Source organism: Montipora foliosa, chromosome 11, assembly GCF_036669935.1.
Source record: "Montipora foliosa isolate CH-2021 chromosome 11, ASM3666993v2, whole genome shotgun sequence".
NCBI classification, from domain to species: Eukaryota; Metazoa; Cnidaria; class Anthozoa; order Scleractinia; family Acroporidae; genus Montipora; species Montipora foliosa.
This window is the reverse complement of record NC_090879.1, coordinates 36755032-36772294: the sequence shown is the minus strand read 5'-3', so window position 1 is coordinate 36772294 and position 17263 is coordinate 36755032. Positions and strand designations below refer to the sequence as shown.

Genomic DNA, 17263 nt, shown 5'->3' with positions numbered 1-17263 from the left:
CCCGTAGATGGTCAATTTTATTATGATGCCTGATAGGGGACTGAATAGTTTTACATGTAAGACATAAGTGATATTCTGTAAGTTTCTCCGTATTTATCTGACTCACAAGCTTATTTCTCAGCTTATTACAATGAGGATATGAAGTATCATCTGTCAGGGGGTGAGGGTACATCGCGCTATCCTGGTACTTTGACGCATTATTTATAAGAAACATTGAAATCAGTATAAAGAGAAACAAAATAGGCCATAATTGAAACTATGCCTACTTTAATAGTGCCATTATAAATTATAAACTAGAAAATCCCCTGCCTGCCACTCCCCACCCCAATAGACAGTACCACTGTTTTTTGTTTGCGTGACTTACGGCGACATTGTGGACTTGTTTTGATACTGGAAGCAAAATAACGAATGTGTATCGACAAAATAATTCTTGTATCACATTTTTAGTGGTTACAACCAAAGGGTTAACAGACTGAGTTTATCCTTATTCGAAAGATACTATCTTTAGTTTCCGTGCCAATAAGTAAGCGAACGATCCTCGACCGAGACCAACTGCAGTAAACATGACCCCTGTCATCATTGCGTGGACAGTCATATAAGACAGAAACGTGTTTCAGTTTAAGGTAACTTAAATAAAAGGAATGTACCAACTTTTAGCATAGAACAAAATGCGACTGAAGTCATTCAAAGTGTCCATAATAAGGTAAGCATGTTAGTAGCCAGGTTTCCACAGTGATCTGTGATCAGATAGCGAGGTCGTTTCTAGTTTCTCATTTATTTTAAATCTTCATACATTGTTTAAAATCTATTTCATAAAGGAGAAAATTGTTTCCAGCAATATTAATTAGAGCAAATAAATGCTGTTTTGATCTGGTTGATTACTGTCCTAAATGGGAAGTAAAAGCTCTGCATCTGTGTAGAGATTCAGATGTTTGGTGAAATGCACAGTTACGTTAAACTGAAACGCGCGCCAAAAGCGGTTACAAATATTTAATTATCGATAGCCAAAACTCAAACATTGCTCTTCCCTATTAAAGGTTTTCCGTCCAGCGACAAGCAATTCCTATCATTAAAAAATTATCCTCGGTTTTGGGCAAGCAGGATAATGCTGTCTTGAGGTACAGTGCAGCTCGGAGATAAGTGAACCAAAATATACGCAAAAAACGTGCATACGCAAAGCGCGTAAACGTGTCAAAAAAAACGCGGATGCGCGTCAACACGTACGCAAAAAGGCTCATTAGTATTTATGAGGTCTCCCTTTGTCTTTCTTTTGTCGTCTTGTCTTTGTTTATTCTCAATCATTTGCAGTGTCGTGAATGTGAAAATAATTTGCGTGTCCTCGGGTTGGTGCGCAAAAAATCTCACCATATCCGTATTCTAATGGCGCAAAGTCCTTCTGGTTTGATATTTGTGTTTCAGAGCCAAAAAAAAAAAAAAAAAAAAAAATTCATCAAGTTTCCTTTTAAAGAAATATAAACCCAGCGACAAACTGCACACAAAAACCTTTTTAACATTGAAATTTACATGAAAGCGTTGAGAGGGATATTATCAAAACAAACTTCGTGCCGGTGCATCCGTTTAGTCGTAAACTAAAAAAACACTACTCGAAAGCATAGGGCTCGTCATTAGCAGTTTTGTGCAGCCATTCATCATTTAAAGTTGAGTATTTAACTCCTTCTGTCGTTTTGGATGTGAATACTCAAGCAGAGCGTGACGCTCACCGATGGTGAAAAAATACAAACAACTTTCGGGTCCAAGGCCGTTGCGTCTGTCACTCGTAAACTTAATCACACAACTCTTTAGCAAAGGGCTCATCGTTAGCCGTTTTGTACGGAAATTCATCATTTAAGGCTGAGAATTTTGCAGCTTGAGTTGTTTTGTCGTAAATTCAGCAGTAAAGAATGATTTTTTGCCGTGGATTTTCAGTCCAACAGTGAAATCACACACTTTTGCCGGCACGTGACAATACGATTTTAATTCATGTAATATCCACATCTCCAGTCCAGTTGGGTACGATTTTCTGATTTCAACGGGTACAATGCTTTCACTTCAGACACAAATTTTTTCTTCAAAGGGTCAATGATACGCTGATCACATTTATTTGATTTTTCTGCAAGGAAAATTATTGGGTTAATTTTAGGCACGCGCCGGCGAGAGGCCATCGTGATGTGATTCGGGACATAATTCGCTGATTTAAACGGTGAAATGCTCTCAGTAAAAAGAAAAGATTTTTTTAAAAACTTTCTATGATATGCCAATCGAATTTATTTGATTTGTCTACTAGGAATATAATGCCCTGTAATTGCTTTCATCGGCGGCATTTGCGGATCGAAATTGACAGTAATCAAAGCCACATACCGTATGCAAATTTTCGACTTGTTGGCATTCACGCAATTTATTCTTTTGTCTCCGCAAAAAATATGGGAAAAGCAAAATTATGGTTATGAATAACAAAGGCACAAACGCGTATACGATACGCAATTTTAGACGCGTCCAAAAAAACGCGTATCGCGTGCGTTCATTTTGAGTCTGCGTTGTTCGCTTATCTCCGAGCGACACTGTAGCTACATGTACATGTAGATTGCTTCTCCTGAACGTGCTAAGCTATTTGAACTTACCTCTCCGGATGCGGGTGGGTATCACGCTAAATGTATCACTTGGAAAAAATATCCAGCCATATACGTATTTTAGCTCAAAATTCAGAGCGGTAAAAAATGGTTTGCTCACCTTTTACCCGGGGACGGACTACACGTACGGAAATGCAGCAAATAATATAATACATTAGAACGACAGCCAGAGTTAAGTAACTGATTTGCATTTTTGAGTACTCCCTGATCTATTTCTACTAATCTTTTCTTATCAAATAACAAGTAGGGAGCACTTATGTATCGAATAACAAGTGAGCAGCCTGAGTTTCGCCGATAATACAGCGCGACAAATGTCTCGTTACTGCGGCGTAAATGAATAAACTGGGGTTTCACAGTTTCTCACTCACTCACGCCACACTATCGGCGCTAATCGAACCAAACTAATGTCTGGCTCAGTCGCACAAGCGCGACAAAATGGTTGTCTCGCTTTGTCTCGCTCAGTTCTTGCCTTAAAAACAGCTTTATGGCCCGAATCGGGCCCGAATCTCGCTCATTCAGGCCACAAATTTTCGTACGGGAAGCGTCGAGGTATATATCCACTGCTTTTCACAGAACCTAAGGGGGGTAGTTGTTTTAGTATTTACCAAAACAGATGGATAAAAAAATGCTGTTTCATTAATGGCCACAATTTCTTCTTCTGAAACTTTCGTGAAACGACGCGCCATTTTTCTCTCCGTTTGCAAAACAGTGAATATCCAAGGATATTCAAAGTTACGGGAGCCAATCATAACGTGCCAAAATTGCTATCCACTGATTTGGTAAATACTAAAGTCGATTATCAATTGTTTGCGCTGTTTGCTTACAACAAATTTTTCCTCTTTTACGGGCGCTGATCGCGCAATCAAGATTTTGAAAAAAAAAATCATTAGGAAAACGTGACGATACATCAACATTTTACTTTTCTTGGCTTTGACTGTCGTACGATTTTAAGACATGTGTCAAATTCCGTAAGCAAGTTGCTTGCGATAGTCGTAAGTGAAAATCGTGCCATCTAAATCAGCCTTTAAAACCGTACTGCAGTCGTAGCCAAGAACAGTAAAAAGAATCGTGACTGGACGATCAGGGCGTGCAACACAGCAAAAGTTTGCTTAAAACAAACAGCGCCACTACTTTAAAACTGTTTCTTTCCTTGATTTTGTGTGAGGTGATTGTTGCTATGAAGAAAGTATACTATTTCCTGCCAAGCCTTAACTTGGAATATGTATGAAAAACATACTGGATGTGATTGTGGTAAGGAAAAATCGTCCCGTCTAAAATCGCCCTTAAAGGAAAAGGGACTGGCAGTCGGTTATTGGTAGCAAAAGCAACTGTTTAACCATTAAATATTCTAAATACACTGTAAATAGAGTTCAATAGCCGATTCAATTTTAAGCACACTGCGACGTTTGGATCGATAAAAGTGAATCCTGAATTATCAAGGTTCTACTGTTCACATAACCCTTTACGTATTACCTCATCAGGCTTATCTTGTTTTGTTCTCTTGGACGCATTTTCAGGCTCTGTTTTGTTTCTTCGTTTGGGCGCTGCAGGTTCAAGTTTATCCTCTTTAAAAAGATGAGCATTTGCGGGGTCATCCACAAAGAGTTTTTCTTGATCGTTGAGAATGCTATGGTCATCTGAAATGTGTTATAAGACAGTAAGTGATTCGTAATTTGTCTTCAAACGATCAATCTATCAACTGACACAGAAATTTTGACGCTTAAATAATTACTTACCATCCAATGCTTTGATTCTTGCCTCATAAGTCTTGCTGCCGAATCGTATGAGTACCATAGTTCCCCTCTCCGTTTTTTTGCCAGATAAAGTTTCTCCTGTTTCTTTGTTTCTTAACCTTTTGGCCTCTACGATAGAGGTTGTTTTATCAAATTTGAAACAAACCAAGCACAATTTGGGGAGAGTGCACGTAGTTCTTGTAGTATCACGCAAAGACATGTTTTTGATTGCTATGTCAGTTGAAACTGATCTAAAAAAACTTTCCTTTGTCCGTTATATAGCAACAACACTCTATTCTTACTCAATCAATATTAAGTGGCAGTCCCGCTAAAAGCGGTCCACCGGTTTTCGCAACCAAAAATAGTTTTCCTTCATTTTGCGCCCATCAAAAGGGTTTGGTACACATGTTTTAAAAGTGAGATAATTATTTCCTAATTATGTATTTTTGCGGCGCTACAACAAAAAATTGAATTTGGGTTTGCCCGCCGTCGCTGACGGCGATCAAAAGGGTAAATTTCAGGAGTTTTGATCACCGCACTACGTGTACAAAACTAAAGTTCACCGAATTCTGTTTTGATGAAGGTTACAAGATACATTCTCTGAATTCACGGACAAAAGGCTGAAATATTTTTAGAAATTTCAAGCCATTCCAGCGTCATCAAACGACGCCCTCCTCTCAAGCGTCTGTTCACATGCCAAAAATTAACCAAACGAAAGACAAAAAATCACGAAAGTTTGGTCTAGATCGTGGTTAAAAAGTATACGATAGTGAATTTTGTACCTTAATAAGTCATCTTATTTCTTTAAACCGGTGGGTATCTCCCGGACTTTGACACACCATTAGCTTGAAATGCACCCAATCTGTGTTTACAAAAATTGACAAGTTCATTTGCATTACCCTTGTTTTCAAAGGAATTACTTCTTTTACCGCTCAGATTCGGTTATTGACGTCCCAAATAGTCGGGAATTCATCCACTTTAAGGTCCTCAGCGCTTGTGAGCTACTTTATGAGCTACACACTATGTAATATATGTGGAAGCGTCAAGAACCGTTGACTTCACATCGCTTGCGTTACCGCAAACGTGACTATGCAAATTAGCTGTGAAGTGGTTTGGTGAGAGGGTGGATTGGGTAGTGACAGGGGTGGAGTACAACAACTAAAAAGAAAATCAAACCTTCCTTTTAATAATCTTAGTATTAATAAGTTAGCCTCTCTCAAGGAATCACATTCAACGGGAAAAAAAAGAGAGACATAAAGCATCGGTAAAGCTAAGAAAAATACCCTATCACAGTTAATAATTGAAAGAAAAACGATACTCCCTTGCAAGCATATAAATGATAACGGTAAGATTGTCTCACATAATTACATCTAAGAAGAGAAATACTAGGATAATAACGCTTTCAGTGAAAGCTGTAAGTAACAACTGATTAGCTATGTGTTGGGTACTCACCAAACAGAAGCGTTTTCGGGTCTCTGAGTGGTAAGAAGTAAATAATTCCAACACAGGAAGAAATGGAGGGAAAAAAGAAGAGACAACCAGCCTTCACGAGTTGCTCAATTGACTGAAAAATTAGTTTATTGACTAAAACACAATGTAAAATTAACCTAAGCATGAGGCCACGTGAAACAGGCAAAAAAAAAACACTTCGATTTTATTTTATACTGGATTGACTGCATTCGTGTAATTGTGGTGACAGATTTTTCTATTTTGATCAATGGATGCTGCATGGTGTTATCCAGTAATGCCCATAATGAGGGTCCACGATAGGGTTCTCAAATGTTTTCAAATAATCCCGCTATCCCGACATCCCTCACGTCAATTAATCCCGATCCCACTCGCATTCTCGAACCCATTACAAATATACTGACAGCGTTCGTTTCATTTCGATATTTTCAGTTTTCCTTTTTTGGAAGACAAACAGCCGAGTTGACAAGTTGAATGGCCGTTTTTATACTAGAGACGCATAATCCGTCCAGACGAATCATGCGTCTCTTATGTTATCCGTTTGGTGTAAACACGGCACGAACTATATGAGACGCATAATTCGTCTTGGACGAACTTGGGCAAACATTTTTTCTGCGTCTGTTAAATTCGTCTAGTATAAAGACAGGCACTAGATGCATAATGCGTCTGGGCACTCAATTTGAGGAAAGTGACATTCCTGAAGAGAAAGGTACCATTGCTGAAGAAGCTGTTGGCACTCTCTCACCTGAAGTGTCTCCACAAAAGGAGGGTACTTACCTCCCGTCAACATCTGGTAAAATGTCAGATGACTCCAACTTAGAATCAGACCATGAAGATGAAAAACCAAAAGTTTTAAATCCACAGGATGATACTAAGTTTATTGTCTTTAAGCAGGAATTGTTTAAGCTTTTCAAGCGATGCCCTGAGTGCGGTGCCCCAGTTATTCGGACAGACCAGTCTACACAAGGAACTCAATTATTTGTGACCCTCATATGCAGTAATAATCATACCTTTTCCTGGCAAAGCCAGCCCATGCTTGAACGAATGGCAGCTGGAAACTTACTGCTGTCATCCTCTATTTTGCTTAGTGGTTCTACTTACACTAGAGTAGCTTCTCTGGCAGACATCCTCAATTTGAAGTTTCTTAGTGAGAATACCTTTTATACTATTCAAAAGAAATACTTATTTCCTGTAATTAATGAATGTTGGAAGAGGGAGCAAAATTCTATATTTTCTGGACTAGCAGGCCAAGATTTGTGGCTTTCAGGGGACGGGCGCTGTGACAGTCCTGGTCATAATGCAAAATATGGCACATATACGATGATTGATCAGCAAACTGACAAGATTGTTGACTTTCAGATTGTTCAAGTAACTGAAGTGAACAACAGCAATGCAATGGAAAGGGAGGGATTTAAACGCTGCATGGATAATATAAAAACAAAGGGGGGCAACATTAAGGTTATGGCCACTGATCGCCATGTTGGTATCAGAGCTGACCTAAAGAGAAATTACTCTGAGGTTGATCACCAATTTGATGTTTGGCACTTGTCCAAAAGTATAACTAAAAAACTTATGGAGAAAGCCAAAAAGAAGGACTGTAGTGACCTGTCTGCATGGATTAAGTCAATATCAAATCATCTTTGGTGGTGTGCAGAAACATGTGAGAGAGACAATGACTTGTTGCGGGAGAAGTGGTTATCCATAGTCCATCACACTGCTAACATCCACTCTTGGAATTCTGCAGACTTGTATCACCAATGTGCTCACCCACCTATCCCTCGAAATGTTGCTAGAACTAAGAGGTGGCTACGGCCTGGCTCCCCAGCTCATGAAGCACTCAAGGAGGTTGTTTTTGATAAAACCCTTGTGAAAGACATCCAGCAGTTGACCTTGTGCTGTCATACTGGAAGTTTGGAAGTGTACCACAGTGTCCAAACCAAATATGTCCCTAAACCTCAGCACTTCTCCTATGAGGGTATGGTCGCACGTACCCAGCTGTCTGCCCTAGACCACAATGCCAACACAGGAAGCAACATGCCACTGCATCAAAAGGTGCCAACCAAGGAGAACTCCAGTACAAGGTGGTCTTTCCAAAACATACCAAGGAGTGGGTGGCAAAACCAATTTTAGAAAAGACAAACAGAGATAACCTCGGGCCAATGTTAAATGCTATTATTGCCAGAAAAAAATCAGAAACCGCACTAAAGGAGTGCACTGCCTGCAACCCCGCACATCTCCCGAAATATTGGTAGCAAACCTAGGCCTGCTAAAGACGAAGTCATTTCAAAGCATACATTAAGATTTGGAAACACTTAAATTACTCACACATGCAGGAGTGGTTGAAAAAGTCTATGTTCATTAGAAATCGTTTTTTGTTTGGTGTATTGTTGAAAAACTCTAACAAGAAAAAATACCTTAACACCATTTTATATGGTAAAAGCAAAAGGGAGAAAATGAAAATATAACTGTACCACATAACTTGTATTTTAGCAAAGTTTTAAGACGTATCACGATCAAAAATTATTTCCTGTTGAAGACAATAATTTGCAAATGACAGGTATGATTGCGAGCACAATAGTTCATGGGATGTATGAATTATCTTGTGAAACAATGATATATATATTAATAGAATAATTAATTAATAACGACAAAGGAATAAATATTTTTTAATGTTCAGAGGGAGTCATAATTCCAGATCTGCTTCTCTAAATCCTGTGTATGCATTCTTTCCTTATTGTTTCGACGACGCATGCTGGAATGACCCTTCGTCTCTTTTTGCCAAGCACACCATGAACCCACCAGGTAAACTGCCTGTATGCTGCTAAGCGCCATGTCCTAAAATAAAATAATCACAAAAAGCCCTGGGTTAAATTATTTAACAATGAAAACATTTTAATTAATTATTCTCAGAGTTAACAAGGAGCTTACTTGTTTCCTATAGTGTCTGGAATTGGATTAAGGCGAGCATGGTGAATGGCAACAAGTGCGGTCTGCAATACGTCAGTGTCAAGGCACACGATCCTAAATTTGTTGTGACTTGTAATACATGTGACACCTATCAGTAGAACAACAGTATAATATTGAATAAGCTCTCTAACATGTGGGCCTGCCTTATTGATCGATCGTCAAACTCATAGCCTCTAAACACACAAGCACTCGCGAGCAAGAGTACGTAAATGGCTGCCTCACTCAATTAAAAAATAGGCCAATTGGCTATTCTTACGAGACCCGTACACCAACCAATATTTGCTATTCATACGGGAGTTTCTTTAAACGACTATGAACGAAACAGCCACGCTGTTATTGAAAGCTAGCCGTTGTAAAATGGGTGCTGAGACTTGAATACTGTTCATCAATGCTATTTACAATTTAAAACTGGTACTTAGACTTAAAATACAAGAAACACAAGGCAGGTCATATGGCCAGTGACATCGAACGAAGGAGGTATTTCATGAAATGAAACAAGCATTGATGTTGTTGTTTGATAACCGAACTATATACAAAAGATCAATTAAAGACGAGGTAAGACTTCCCGAGTGTTATTGACCCTGTAATAATCCGTCTTCCGTATGAATAACAAATAGAATTCGGTGTACGGGCCCCGTAAGAATAAGCAATTTCTAAAAAATAATAATCACTGTACTAGCCTTAAAGCATAAAAGTACCGAACACAAACCTGACTCGTCAAACTTTTGATTTAACTCCTCGAGCTCTTGGCAGCAATAGCATTCGTCGGCTGTCGGCATCGAAATGCACTCCCTGCAAATGCACCATTTGGTGTTCCTGGTTCTCATGCTTGATGTGCACGCTTCTGGGGAATCCTCACCTTCATCATCATCTGATTGAATGGGTTCTTCCCCTGGGGGATACGTTGGCTCGAACTGAAAAGGCTCCACTCCGCTCATAATAAAATAAATACCTCGATAAACGCCACAAAATTACAAGCTTGGTATGTTTATTTCCGTCCCTGATCTTCCCCATATCATACGTCACAACTCTGTATTAGAAACTGCTGACCCGTAATTGACGCCCACGGTTTCAGCGGCTAAAACGGGTGAAAATGGCAACTTCAAACTCGTGTTTCTCTTAAGTAAAAAGCAATTGGTACAAATAATGTAGCGAATCTTGTTTTTTACTACGTAGTCTTTCATATGACATTAACTTGATTTTTGGCTTCAGTTCCCCTTTAAGCTGAACATTCCGTTTAGAGATGTATTGGTCATAAAGGGATTTTTCGTCGACATTTTTAGTGGCGGTCTCTGTGCATGAAAGGTCTGTTAGATTTTTTGACATCAGCTCTCGCAAAGGCAAGTCGTCGTCCGATTCTGAGCTTTCAATTTCTCCCACAGGTTGTATTTGTTCTGATGTGTATGGACCTAAAATGTTTTAGGTCAAACTGAGAATTTGTGCCATTTTATTAGAGGTATCCATTTTCCATCTGAAAGGCTTAGAAAATGATTTCACGGATTTGCCGACTACAGACTTATGAAAAAAAATCAAAAGAAGTGAAAAGATATGAAAAAGACTGTGTTAACAGATCTTGAGGCGTTCAGAGCGACTCTAAAGAGATGTCAACCATCTGACTGTTGCTGCTACCATTCCTTTTTGAAGTTGGCATCCAGGACTCCACAGTAACAGCATCGTGCCATCTCCTGCTTTGTACTCATGTTCCAGTGGAAAATGTTGTTTTGTCCGATTTTTATGTAATTCTAGAAATATCTGTGGAAGAAAGAATTCGACGATTTGATTTTTATAAAAAGAGAATGAAGAAGATTAGAGAAGAGATTGAACTTATGTTCAGGTTTTTTTAAACAAAATAAAAACAGCAAACGGCTTTCCTAAATTTTCAATAATTGAGGATTGATGTTTTCTGTTTTACTTTACTTTAGACGCGTCCATGCTTTGAAGTTGCGAAATGAAGACATAAATTTCACGAAAGGTAGAAACCCTGTTCTTTCAGTGGAAGACAGACAGATTTTGAATATGAAGATGGACACTATTATTTCAAGGGAGAATTAGAGGAAGGAGATACTGTATTTTGAATAATATGAAGCATCCATCATACTGTATTCATTGCAACAGTTTTGTGTACTGTAGATTTGTTTGGAATAAGATGGATCTAACAGGAGCTAAGTTTAGGGTTTATGAATGTAAAAGATGTAAGAAATGGAAACATTTTCAATGTTATATGGGAGTTATATTAGTCTATCGTTCTGACTTCTTTTCATACTGATTATGTTGTCAATAAGTAAGCATCAAAAGATAGAAAAAGAGAAAGAAGAAATAAAGAGTTATTGTCGTAGCTGTCGAAAATGTACATCTGGAAAGTTTCTTCAAAGAGGAGTGACACAGAAAAATAGGGGTTATTTTATATATAAATGTGATTTGTGTAATAGATAGGAAAGCGTTTTTAGTAAACAAAATGGAGGAAAATAGTGTATGGTAGATCAAATTTTTCTTTCCCAAACAATGGTTATAAGGGAATGCATGGTGTACTGGAAGCATGTAATAAAGCTTATAATAAAAACCGACAGCAAGGAAATCGTTTTGACATTAAGAAATGGATAGCTAAGAAAGGAATTGAATTTCATCCTCCTGGTTAACAATTTCTTGGTCCTGGAACTCATTTAGACGAACGATTACCAGCTGGTCAAGAAAGAATTAATAGGTTGGATAAGATTGCAAGAAGACATGATATTGGATATAGAGATGCTGGTTTAAACATAAAAAAAGGGAAGCCGATGATGTGAGAGGTATAGATAATTTACCAGGGAAGAAATAGTGGATGGAATTTGGAGCAAGACATGGGATAAATTTGAAGAAAAAAATTGAACAACTTTTTCGTACACGATAAAAATTTATTTATTAAAATGAGATAAAAAGTTAAGTGCATCTGTCACAAAAAACCGACCACTTATGTATGGGGGCCATGACATTCGAAATCCTTCATTCTTACGAATGTTTGTGGAATGATAACATTACATGTACTGATTACACAGAACATAAAAGTTTGGCAAGCTGCTGTTAATAAGCCAAGAAATTGGGCAGCCTTTTTTCCGTAATCCGAGGACTAAATTTTATCATCAAAAATAACAAAAAAAGGCACATTTCATTTTTTTTTCTACATAGTTAAGAGAAGATGACATCCTTCCTTGGCAATATATGGAAATGGCGTCGTATATGCTCCAAGGCAATATCATTAAAATCACATACGATATAAAGGTAAAAAATTCAGGGGTGATCAAAAGTGAATATCTATGTTAATTTTCAGATACCAACATTTTCCACTTTTTTTTAAATGCCACAACTGTATGTTCCAGTAATTCAGAGGTTTTATTTATATATGGGTTTAAAGTAGATGGCCCCAGCTTCCGAAAGTTACCAAGAACTTAATGGGCAATAGCATATTATGTGTCTCATGAGCTGCGTCTTCTACCTCTATTTTGTAAAGTAAAGGAAAAAAGGTGTATTTAATGTCTTAACAACTTATTACTTTTTTTTTGCAGATAGTATAAAAAAATCTGAGTTTTTGGAATTTATTAGAGGAGGGGAAGTGCGGTACCTCCAAAAGTACATATGCTATTGAGTAGCAGCCTTTTTAAAATGTTAAGTGCCCTGAACCTCTTAAGTTCATTGTAGCAACGTTTTAGCCGTGACGTCATATTACGTCATATGACGTCATCAACTTCAAAATCCGCCCTTTCGAAATTTTAGGTTGTGACAAAATTTCCAACTGGCAAAAAAGGATTAAAAATTAAGGATAAGTCTTAAATAGTTGAGAAATGCAATTTTGTTGTTGCCATCGTACGTGTCTTAAATGATACTTAACGAGTTGAACTCAACTTTAAGCTGTTTAGACAGAATGTGGCAAAAATAGTCCAGTATCATGTTACATATTTCAGTGCCCTATCGGCTACTTCTTATTACAAGAACAACTGCTTAACACATTTGTTAAAACATCTTTGTACGGAGCTTTACGGCACTTAAAGTCCCCAGTTTCAATGTCAAGTGAGTCACAGATATCTTTTAGATCAGCAATGCTAAATTTCTTTGTTAATTTCCCGTCTGCAGCTAACTTGCACAGGTTGTAGGACTTGTAGGTGATGGGATGCTCCAACTGCAGATTGCCAAATACCACCTTCTTTCTAAGTGAAATGTCGTCTTCGTGTTCCTGCATTTGTTTTTCAGCCAAAAATTCTTCTACCTCCTTCGAACTGGCAGCTGCGTTTAAAGAACCGTGTTTCTTTTTTGTTGCTGCAAGACGAGAAAAGTGTGCTGCAATCTGTTGAGAACTGAGACAGTCACCTCCAACAAATAGACAATTACCCTTATCATCTCGTTCTCTGTGCATTTCCTGAGCAACTTGAGTTGGCGATGCCTTATTTCCCGTTTCCTTGCCAATGAGCAATTTGTCATTTAGATACGCTTTAACAGCTGTAGAAAAACGTGGAGACTTGTGCTTTTTTAATGCCCATCCCATGGTGATATTGCTCACCCTCTTTCCACTCTGCTCAGAATCACTTGGATAATTAGCCCTGAAAAGTGGCTTTGATAGTTCGTCATTTACCACATCAGCATAGTGACCCCTTATGTGGTCAATCTGAGACTCTCTGTGTAAGCGACGGAATGTGATTTCCGACATCCAGGTGCCTCTGGAGCTCTGTTTCAGAATCAAAAGAGCAAGTACGCCTGTCAGTAGGGCACTCAAATAATGCATCACTTTCAACGTTTTCAGTATCTGTAGGTGTGGCCTTTTCCTCTTCATTGTGTTTGGAACTCCTTGCCATTGTTCCGCTCAAAAGGCATGCTTCCGGAAAGGCCTGTACTATCTTAACCTTTGGAATTTCAGCTGACGGCATATTGTCTTGTACCACGCGTTTTCCTTTTCCAATGTCAAATGCTTTCCAAAAGCGTATGCCACCTTCTTCGTAACGAATATTATGAATCTGACTAATTCCTTTCATTTTCACGTTTGTGTCAATTTGGCTGGATCTCTGTGGCATTTCTGCAACGCTCACTCGGCATCCCTTTACTCCACCATTACTTTCCAGGGCCTTTTTTAGATCACACGCTGTCAGAATGTTGGTCTTCGTCTCTGCCACAAAGCGCCTTGTATGTTGCTTCATTATTGCTGTCTTTCGATCGCATATGTCTTTGCCATGTTGAGCCTCGCTGAAGTCATAGCCAATGACTCTGATCCCAGTTTCATGACCAATACTGGGGAGGCTAGTCAAAAGATATCCTCCGTGATAACATCCGGCATTGTCTGATCTAAAATAAACTCCTGTTAGCTCTGGGTACAGTTTTCTAAGTGTGGATAGTGTGTTCTGGGTAATTAAAGCCACTGCGATCTGGTCCTGATCGCAGCTGTCTAAGACATGGACAAAAACTTCTACTGATAAAGAGGATTCTGGCGTTTTTCTTATCACTGCTGTGACGTGCCAGTTGATACCACGCTTTCCATAAAACTCGGTTGATTTTTCCCTGAAGTGCAGTGGCAAAAACTTCAGCACCCAATCGTCCTCCAAAAGGGCTTCAGCAGGTTCTAACTTATCGAGGACTTCCTTCTTTCCCTCTTCTTGATTCACACTTCTCAAAATGTGAGCTTTCCATTGTTCTATCTTGTCTTTACTGTCATCCAGCAGAAAACGAAGATCACATTTGTCGTCACTCCTCTAAAGAGAGAAATAGATCACGTAGTTCCTGGCATCTATCACACTCGATTAAGTGGCTATGTAAACAACTCTGCATAAGTTGTTCTTCCTTGGGGTCACTTAGTGCAAAGAATCGACAATGGTCAGGAGATGCAGAGGAAATGTCACTCGTTGAATCGTTCACGACATGTGTACTGTAGTCCTGCTTTAGGTAACGTTTGCAGGACAAGGCCATTGAACGCAGCCTGTCAGCCTTACTATCGGGCATCCCTCCGTCATAGAGCTTGCTGATAATTTCTTCTAAATTTGTGAATGCCTCCGATCCATCCGCTGATCCGTCCGCCGTGTAGTTGTCCAGACCTTGAAGAGATTTTCTTGTTGAAGCTGGGCAGACTTCAAGAATTCTAAAGAAAGTTCTTGTACTGGCCGGTTTAAAACCACTTTCGTCAAATCGTCAAGTACTGGGCGATGATTCGAGCTGGGATCAATTTTCGTATTGGCTTTGGAATCACTAGTTCCACTCCACTTTCGAGTTTCATTTTGGAAGTACCGTATGCTGTGTCTTGTGAAATCATGTCGCTTGTTATGAATCTTAAAAAGTGGTCAACTTTGTCTTCACTGAGAAAGAACCTGTGAACTGGAGCTGTAGGCACTGCAGTGCCTGGTCCATGTTCTTTACAATGCTTCCTAGCTTCCTTTATACGAAAATCTGTCAGACCAGGAATTAGGTCTTTCAATTGCTTTCTCTTCAAATTGTGAGCAAATATTGACAAAATTTCTTTTCTCGATTTTGAAGACTGTGCATTGTTATAGGTAGGCATCAATAAGATTTCGTAAAGTGTTGTCCGAGAAGGTGTTAGGGGAAATTTCTTCATCTTCATCACAGTCGTTATCGCTGTTGCGAAGACCCGTTATTGAACTGTTTTTCAAGTAATTCCAAAGGTCTTCACCTTGGCCAGGGGCAATTGATTCCAACACTGGTCTAACTCTTTGTTTAGCGAACGACGCATAATAATGTTTAGTACGAGGATGCAGGTGTTTCCACTCTTTCAACACAACAGAATCTAGATGTCTAAATGGCTCACTTATCCCAGTCGCTTCATGTAATTTGTACACATACTGGTTGTAGGCAGTTTTTGCACTCGCTGGTTTAAGTGGTTGTTTGTAATCTTCATCACTAACTAAGGAATTGTTCATACCAGAAGGGGTGCTAAACATCTCAGGTGGAATAGAGAACCTTTTACGGGGTGGGTTGCTCTTAACTGCAATATTCTCTGAGGTTGGCTGCTGTGAAGACTGAAATTGTTTCAGATGGCAAGCGTGCTTTTCCCGACACTGACGGCACACATCTATATGCATACAAAGTACGTGTAAAAGATTCACACTTCATATTAACAGACCGCTACCTTTTATTCAGTGAATAATAGCACACTTTCATGAGAAACCTTATTTTCAGTAATGTTATCTCCTGGCGCAATCTGTACTGTTTGCATGGCCGGGCCAACAAACGAACAAATAAACAGCTCGGTAATGAGTTCAGATGACCCTTTCCTACTCATTTTGATGAACATAGGCAAACTCCTAAAATTCTAAACAAACCGAACGCACGAACAAAACCAATTGCTCAAAATTGCCAAGAAAGTGGGGGAAGGAATGAAAACCTCTTTTAACAGCTAAAATTTTGAGAAATAACAAAGAGCATCATATCGCTCTCCTTCTCCCTTCCATATCTATTCATACTAAATATTGCACATCCTGTAATAACATGTAAATATTTTTATAAATAATGTCAGTACTCACGTAGGTAAAACCCAACGGAGGAATTGTAAAAGGTTTGGGTTGGGGTGCTTTGCTGGGGGTCTAGTAACCAGGAATGCAACACCAGATGAGATACGACTTGTTATATTTCTAGAACATGTGGTCTCACGTTCAGACCCAGTTCCCTAGCAGATAACACAACTTCTCACTGCCCTAACTGGAGATCAGAAGCCGCATAGCAACTCCTTGCTTCCATAGGAGATAAGAGGCAAAATGCCAAACAACCATTGAAAAAGAATGAAGGGGTAGTTCCTAAAGAAACTGTGGTGCTGCGTCGGTGGGGAAGTAGTATACAAAAATTTGGTTTTATCAACGGAGTTGATAATGTAAATTGGGTGACGTTTCGAGCGTTAGCCCTTCGTCAGAGCGAAGACGGCAGACTGTCAGACTGTGACGGCTAGACCATGTCTCATGTTTGACCCCAGTCCCTTAAATGATAACCCAACACGACTTGAAATTGATAAAAGCAGAAGTGTTTATATATACCCAGCCACGTACCCTATTCCCCTTACAGACCACGACAACATCCAGTGGAAAACACCCTTATAGCATAAATTTATAAAAAGTAGTGCCCTCCCATCCCCTCCCCCCCCCCCACCCATTATGTGTGTGAAGAATGTAGCTGAAGAAAGAAAGTAAGTTAGGGGGAGACATCGTGTTGTGAGTGTACTGACAGTAATCAGTGTGAGGGTAAAGGGAAGTATTTCATCTGTTTTCCCCTGGGTGCTGGTTTATCGTGTGCAACTTTTAGGCACTATAGCACGAGGCAATTTTTCTTGCAACTTGACTCGCACTGAAGTGAACCTGATGACTGGAACATTTCTCGGTTTTATAGCAAGCCTTGCACGAAGCAGAATCAAGGCCTCTTTTTTGCAACAAATGGCAATGCTGTAACAATATTTGATGTGTTGTCCAGGAATGTTACGCTAAGTAACGCCTCCTGTAACTTGTCACAACGGTGCAA

General features: G+C 39.2%; 2 protein-coding genes and 1 long non-coding RNA gene across 3 annotated transcripts in view; 2 read left to right on the top strand and 1 right to left on the bottom strand.

The window, feature by feature from the left end:
• LOC137974706 (uncharacterized) overlaps positions 1-11342 on the top strand; it is a 12414-nt gene extending 1072 nt beyond the window's left edge. Inside the window, exons 2-3 of the long non-coding RNA XR_011117493.1 lie at positions 4145-4284; positions 10717-11342. This is a non-coding gene — a long non-coding RNA (uncharacterized lncRNA). The remainder of the gene's footprint in view (positions 1-4144; positions 4285-10716) is intronic.
• Positions 6488-7957, top strand: LOC137975408 (uncharacterized). Its single transcript, XM_068822520.1, has one exon. It carries the CDS (start codon positions 6488-6490, stop codon positions 7955-7957), a length of 1470 nt encoding a protein of 489 aa, XP_068678621.1.
• On the bottom strand, positions 8533-9732 carry LOC137975405 (uncharacterized). The gene is made up of 3 exons (XM_068822518.1): positions 9504-9732; positions 8756-8882; positions 8533-8662 (listed from the first exon to the last, which is right to left on the bottom strand). The coding sequence occupies exons 1-3, from the start codon at positions 9730-9732 to the stop codon at positions 8533-8535; spliced, it is 486 nt and encodes a 161-aa protein (XP_068678619.1).
• Positions 11343-17263: the final 5921 nt, after the last annotated feature.

What these genes read in the sequence shown, in the direction of transcription:
- LOC137975408 (XM_068822520.1), top strand. Translation starts at nt 6,488, where the DNA reads ATGCGTCTGGGCACTCAATTTGAGGAAAGTGACATTCCTGAAGAGAAA.
- LOC137975405 (XM_068822518.1), bottom strand. Translation starts at nt 9,732, where the DNA reads ATGAGCGGAGTGGAGCCTTTTCAGTTCGAGCCAACGTATCCCCCAGGG. An exon ending in TCAAAAGTTTGACGAGTCAG is followed by an intron (nt 8,883 to 9,503) that starts GTTTGTGTTCGG and finishes TTCTACTGATAG; the next exon opens with GTGTCACATGTATTACAAGT. An exon ending in CCAGACACTATAGGAAACAA is followed by an intron (nt 8,663 to 8,755) that starts GTAAGCTCCTTG and finishes ATTTTATTTTAG; the next exon opens with GACATGGCGCTTAGCAGCAT.